The 7,161-nt window shown below is 32.3% G+C and overlaps 1 protein-coding gene across 1 annotated transcript; it reads right to left on the reverse strand.

The window, feature by feature from the left end:
- Positions 1–788: 788 nt before the first annotated feature.
- On the reverse strand, positions 789–5,529 carry LOC107026733 (V-type proton ATPase subunit c''1). The gene is made up of 4 exons (XM_015227813.1): positions 5,242–5,529; positions 5,068–5,145; positions 1,419–1,589; positions 789–1,324 (listed from the first exon to the last, which is right to left on the reverse strand). The coding sequence occupies exons 1-4, from the start codon at positions 5,376–5,378 to the stop codon at positions 1,153–1,155; spliced, it is 558 nt and encodes a 185-aa protein (XP_015083299.1). The 5' UTR covers positions 5,379–5,529; the 3' UTR covers positions 789–1,152.
- Positions 5,530–7,161: the final 1,632 nt, after the last annotated feature.

The raw sequence follows: 7,161 nt of genomic DNA on the forward strand, positions 1-7,161 counted from the left end.
TTAAAAAAAGAAAAAAAAAATGAATAAGTAATTAGGGAAAGAGAGCAATTCAAATCAAGTTCTATATTCAAGGTTTAACACTTCAAAAATGAGATTATAAATAAATGGACTATCTCTTTGGACAGTATATTAATTAGACCGTGGGTTCAACGATACTCCTTCATCCGGTATTATTTGTCATGATTTCTACTTTTAGAGTTAAACTATAAAAATTTTGACTAATATTTTAAGATGTATTTTTTCATCGTATTAATATGCAAAAAAATTGTAATTTATAGTACTTTTCATATAGTTTTAGAATATCTTTTGTTTAAAATATCGAATTAATGTGATCTAATTTACCTTTGAAAATTAGTCAAATTGACTTTCGATAAGCACGACATGACAAACATTTCCGGACGGAGGGCGTAGCTACTACTTATCATTACAATCTTATTTTTTCCACGATCATGATGTTCAAACTAACTTTCTAAATATCCATCACCTTCCACCACCAACACGTAATAGATAACTCTATCCACCCAGGTTAGAACATATGAAAAAAATTCACCTGATTTTCTGTCTTTGCTAAAATTTAAATTTGAGACCTCACAAGTCTCAATTCATTTCGTTAATCACTAGGTCACATCCTTGGCTGCATCAAGTATGATCTAGTCAAGAGGGAATAGGGATACTATTTTTGTGTGTTTAACAACCAACTTAGGCATTTGGGGCTATAAGAATAAGAGGAAATTCCAGTCCCAAGCCTATTGTGAAGAATAACAAATATGTGAGGGCAAATGCAGTACTCCATTTGAAAAGCAAATTTGCATTCATTCAGGGCTCAGGCAGGAGCTTATTAACTTTCAGCGGCTATCCGCGTACAAACAATATTCCTTTGCTGAGAATAAATACACGCAGCACTCTCCAGGAAAAAAAATAACTACAAGTCCTTCATGCTTCTTCAGTTCTAGTGAAGTAATAATACAACAGTGTAAATGACATATCGGTTGCAGGTCAGACATGGCCTAGCTTATGTCGATTTCATTTATGCAAATACAATGGGAGAACCAAGAACCTCTTCAATTAATACTCCTACAAAAACAATAAACTATTGGCAAGAGAGCAAATACAGCTTCCAAATGGCAGCACAAAGAAAGCGGAAGTACGCGATCATGCTGTTTTAGAAGGCCATGTTGCTTGAGCTGACATGATTATTCCCACAATCACTCCAAACAATCCCAGTGCACTGCCAAAAATCTCAATCACAAGAATCTTGACGAAAAGGGTGGAATTTTGTGCATCTGACAATGCGCAACTGCTACCAATAATCCCTACGCAGAGCCTGTTTATAGGAATATATTTAGGAAGATGGTCAAGAGAAACAGAAGAAAACGTTGTATGCAAACAAGTTCCTTTAATAAGAAAAAGTTACAAACCCGCAAACAAGGTTGGCAAAGCCCACAATTATTCCAGAGGCAAATATTGCATATCCTGCTCGAAGGGACTCCGCTGCGTATATCTTTGATGCTGGGACACTCTCTAATTTAGTTTGCAGAATAATTGCCACAATAACACCATAGATAGCAACGGCTTCACAGAAAATCACACTACAAGAAGTAAAGATAAGTTAGCCTTTTGTTTTAGTATGAAAAGGACAAGTCACATGTATCTAATGACCATAAGTTTGATTCAATCCTTTGGAACAAGTATTAAACAGTGAGTCGGGCAATAGAGTATTTTGAGAATGCAAACATAATACCGCTGCCCATGACACAAATGTGACAGAGATATCCCAATGCAGTAAGTATTGACATGACACAGTTGAACACTATGCTGCCACCTTATTGTATAGTTTAGTCCCTAAGGCCTCAGGGTAGTCGGATTTGTAGTTCAGGTAGAATATTGGAAAATAACTATTATAACCAAGAACTTTGGTCCAAATTTGTGTTGCTGATAAATCATTTAGTATATAATCCTGAATAGAGTGGACCTAGAAAAAACATCCCATGGTCAACCTCTACTAACTTGAGATTGAGATTGGTTAGTTGATTGACTGATTCAATTAACATTTTGAACTTGGGAGTGACGAGGGAATTCAAATTCCTTCTTCATGATAATTCAATACAACGGGGTGGAGTGGAGGGCATCGGACGTCATTTATCCCAAAACATCAATGGGTGGTTTGACCCTTTGCTCATCTCTCTCTCCAAAACTAACACACATTACTCTTTATATTTTTTAGGGAAAATGTACAAGTACCCCCTATACTGTGACCGAAATCGCAGAGACACACCTTAACTAAACTTGAGTCCTATTACCCCTGAATCCCTTCTTTTTGTAATTTTGCGCATCTTTTTGGCTTACGTGGCATCCAAATATCTCCTACGCGCCTCAATTGCGTGGAGTAACGGAGTGTGCAACGTAACACAAAAGGTGTACAAAATTACAAAAAGAATAAGTTCAGGGGTAATAAGACCTTAGTTTAGTTAAGGTGTGTCTCTGGAATTTCAGTTATAGTCTGGGGATAGTTGTGTTCTATCCCTATTTTTAAAAAAATCCATCTTTACATCTTTATACTACTCTAATAAAACTGTTGTTTATTTTTTCTAATTTTCTTAATCATATCACAATTTTGTTTAATAGCTTATTGCAATTTTTTTTCTTGCTTAATTCTAGTGACATATTTGAAACAAGACTTTATCATATCTCTAATTAGTCCTATACAGAACATATCAGGACAGCAAATGTTAAAATCTATGACAATATCACCTACAAAAATGCTTCCACTGTAATTCAGCACTACTACAATTCCACCATATACTGTTCCAACCCCTGAAAAATTCCCAGCTCTAATAATACGACAAACTAAGAGATCTGTAGAGCCTCTACATCAAGGTAGCTGATTCCGTCTTTCTGAGGAAGTCAATGAGAAGCTTGAGTTTGCATTTCTCTCTTTATCAAATACATGTGAAAGAGAGACATCAATGCCATTGGAAGATATGCTAATCTCGTGGAGGTATGTGAAGATACTTGCATAAATTACAGTTAAACATAGTCCTCTTGTGTTTTTTTTGATGTTTTATTACAAGGGTATCATAAAATTTAACAGAACAGTAGAGTGGTTGAAATTTCTATAAAAAGAGAACAACGAACTCATATTCGCACTAGAAAACACAAGATTTTATGGGTATACTACTTGTGTATGGGAATTTTCCCAAATTATTAGAACTATTTACCTTATGAAAGAAAAAACATGTAATTCTTTTCCTTTTCTCATTTTCCAGATAGAGAGTAGAGGGAACAACTTCGGGACAGAGTGAAGTGAAAGATGGGACATGTAACTTTAGTAAACCAGAAAAAAAAAGACTAAAATGGCCAATAACTAGGCAAGCACATAGGAAATTTGGGTTATGGAAAGACAGGGTGGTGCTAAATCTACAACTAAAGTAGTTAGCTGGAGATCAGCAGTCCTTAGGGTGCTCTTCAACCAGTGTACATGTGTAAAATCTGACAGGATAACAAAGAGTACGAATCTGGTACGTAAAGAACATTAGACAACAATATCATCTGTTATTAGGTAGAAAGACACTATATAACACTCCAACAAATATGAATAATATTTTATGTTAACTTTCTCAAAAAAAACAAATATGAATAATATTTTGATTGTTATGAAATTAAATACAACTTCTATATAAGTAATACACTAAAGTTTTATTCAGATTTCACAGTACAAGTAGTGAAATTTGGAACTTGACTAGGTAATTATATGTTTATTGAGTCTTAAGAGCTTAGTAGTAATGATATTTGGTAACTCAGAACTTTGCTAGGGAAATAGGATACAAACGTTGGAGGATCTTGTTGTTTAGTCAGGTCGTATACTACTGGTAACATCTTTGGGTGGTTGCTTGTTTCCCAAGACTTGTCTCACAAGGTGCATAATTCCTATGTCATGATTCCTACCCAAGACTTGGTTGTTTTTTAGTTTATTACCCAAGACTATTTTCCCTTCATAAGAAAAAACGGGTGCATAATGGTGCTTCTTGGTAATATTAATATTATTAAAACTTGATCACAATGACAAATCATCAAACATACAAGTACATATACTGAACATATATGTAGAGAGAGAGAGAGGCTTGTGCATTTCAAGAATACCTGATATGTTAAGTGAGAATAAGGTATGATTAAAATTTAAATCTGTTATCTGTTTCCTAGATAATTAGTTTGTATAGCTATTCATATAGCTTAAAATCAGCGTATACGGTTGGTTCCTTCAGTGTTATTTATATAAACTGGTTAATGCATTTAACCCTATCGAGAGCATCTGATTTCAATCTGCTGCATATGGTACCTTAACAGAATCATTTGAGCTTCTAATAAGCCAACAATTAAGGCATTCTTCATCTGAAGATAAATATGGAATACAAGAGATAACTCGAAGAGGGCTGAACTATATATCAACAGGGCAGACCTATGTAGGCGGGGTTCAACTTAATCCATCTTCCAAAAGAATTTTACTGTTTATATATGGGTATTACTAATTACATTCCAAAAAATAAAACTATTTATGTGGTTGTATGCACATCTATTAATTCCTTCACTACGAAGTCTAGCACAATTTCACTATCTTTTATTGAACTACTTTAGTGTATTCCTGTGTCCATCCATGTTAATATCAAGCTAGTATTTTCTTAAAGAACAAGCCTAAAACTGTAAAAAGCTCTACTAAGTCGAATGCAACATTTCAAGATTCACAAGGATAATCTTTATATATACTCCCTTATGTTTCAATTTGTTTGTCTTACCTCCCTTTTTTAGTTGCTCCAAGAAGAATCTCTTTTTTTTACAACTCTTAAATTCTTACTTTGTACAGGTACCTTTAAGACCACAATTACATTCTACGTATCTTTAATATAAGGCCACAAGATTCAAAAGTTTTCTTTATTTTGTTAAACTCTATGTCAGAGTCAAAACCACACAAACAAATTGAAAAGGAGAGAGTAAATCAAATGCAACATTTCAGGATTCACAAGGATAATCACAGGGGAAAAAATGGGGAAAAGTGTAATATTAAGAAATTACCTAATGAGATTCTTGGAGGTGATGCGAGGAGCTTTGATTGCAGCACCAATCAGACTACTTCCAGTAATGTAAATCCCCCTACAATCACAAAGTCAAAAACTTGTAGTCAGATTTGAGTACCCTTTAACAACAAGAGCATAAAAATTTGATCTTTCCACACAAATATAACACTACCAAGCGGCGCCAAGAACAGAGACACCAATAGCAATGGCAATTCCGACAGCAGAGAAAGTGTAAGGTGAGATCTGTATCAAAGCTCTCGACCACGAGCTTGATGCTCCCATAACAGCCATTGTTGAAGCTGCTGACATTGCGAAATCTGATTTGCTAACAATTTTCTCCTTTCTCGATCTTGAGATTTCTTCAGTTTGGGCGAGAGAGAGAAGAGGGTTGAAGAGAAGACAATATTGTGTTGTTGATAACACGTGAGGAGAGCAAGGAAGGACACACTCAACAATTTTATTTATTTATTTATTTTCAAAACAAAAAATCACTTATTTGAAAATGATCATAAAAATCTCAAATTCATATTCTAAAGTGGCGTTTGGACATGAAATTTTATATATTTTTAATATAAAATTATGAAATGAAATTAACGTTTAAATATGTAATTTCACTGATTTCAAATAAAAAAATCTCCAAAAATCATGATTAAGAAATTTTAAATCATGATTTGAGATTTTTCAAATACAAGAATTGATATGTAAGTTTATATTTCGTAAAAATATTCATATATTTATATCTACTAACCATTTATTTCATATATAAATAAATTTATAATTTAGGTCATTACTTTTTAATCCATTTAGAGTTTATTATTAATTCAAATTAATTCTTTTTACCATTTATATTCACCTAATTCATAGTTTTTGGTCAAATTTATTTTTCAACCGAATTGATCAACAAATGACTCAAAGTAACAATGTTGGTTCGTATTCTCAATCATATGATCGGGAAATGCAAGTTCAACATGAGAAGATAATCTGTACTATTTAGGGAGATTATATTAAAAACTAGTACGCTACAACTTATGTTCAATTTTTTATTTTTTTAATTGAATTAAAGTTTCATTAATAAATGTTGTATTTTTTTTAAGAATAGTTTAGCGATAGTGTACTAGACAAATTTATAAGTTTTTGCTTATTTGGTAAGATTGTACAAGAATTAGGACAATTTTAATAGTTTCATAATTTATGTATATTTTATGTTTATGAGAAAACATACAATATAAAAAATCCAAATTGCATGTCCAAACAAAACTTCAATTTTATCTCGTGATTTCGTCTCATAATTTCATATTGCATGACCAAACAGACCCTAAATTTGGGAAAATGCCCAAACATGTCATCAAATTTTGATAAAAGGTTCATCCATGTCATCCGTTAAAAGTTTGGTTCATTTATATGACATTTTCATTTGAAAAATATTCACCCATATCATTATTCGTTAACTAAAAACAATTTCGATTTTGCAAATTCATTTTACATGTGGTAAATTATGATTCAATCACATTATTAATCAAATAATTTTCTTAAAAAGAAAAAGACTAAAATATGTCATAAAACTTTGAGAAAAGCTGATTTTGATATCATCTATCAAAATGTTTGACTTGTCTATATAAATCCAATTAATAAAATGACATAAATAAGCATCCTTATCAAATAAAAATGTCATGGATAAATCAAACTTTTAATGAATTGTATAATGAGAAAAAAGTCATATATATTCCCGAACTATCCCAAAATTTACTTAATTTTTTTAATTTAAAATTAAAGTACCCACCCAACGATCCATTTATAATTTACCCCCATATTAGAATAACGCTAACCTAATCTAGAAACATCCACTAATTTCAAATTGTTCCTACCATGTTCATCCGGTCGTTAAATAGATTGTGTGACTTAATATCCCGATGAGCTAAACCGAGCCGGAGACAAAGTCTTATCGCATTTATCAACATACTTGGCACTTATTTTAAAAAAAAAATACAATTTAGAGGACAACAAACAATTAAAAAAGTCTATCTTATATGGTATTCTCACTTATTTAATCATTAATGTTACAAATTATTTAATTACGATACGTTGCTGATAT

This window comes from Solanum pennellii, chromosome 8 (genome assembly GCF_001406875.1).
Source record: "Solanum pennellii chromosome 8, SPENNV200".
Taxonomy (NCBI): Eukaryota; Viridiplantae; Streptophyta; class Magnoliopsida; order Solanales; family Solanaceae; genus Solanum; species Solanum pennellii.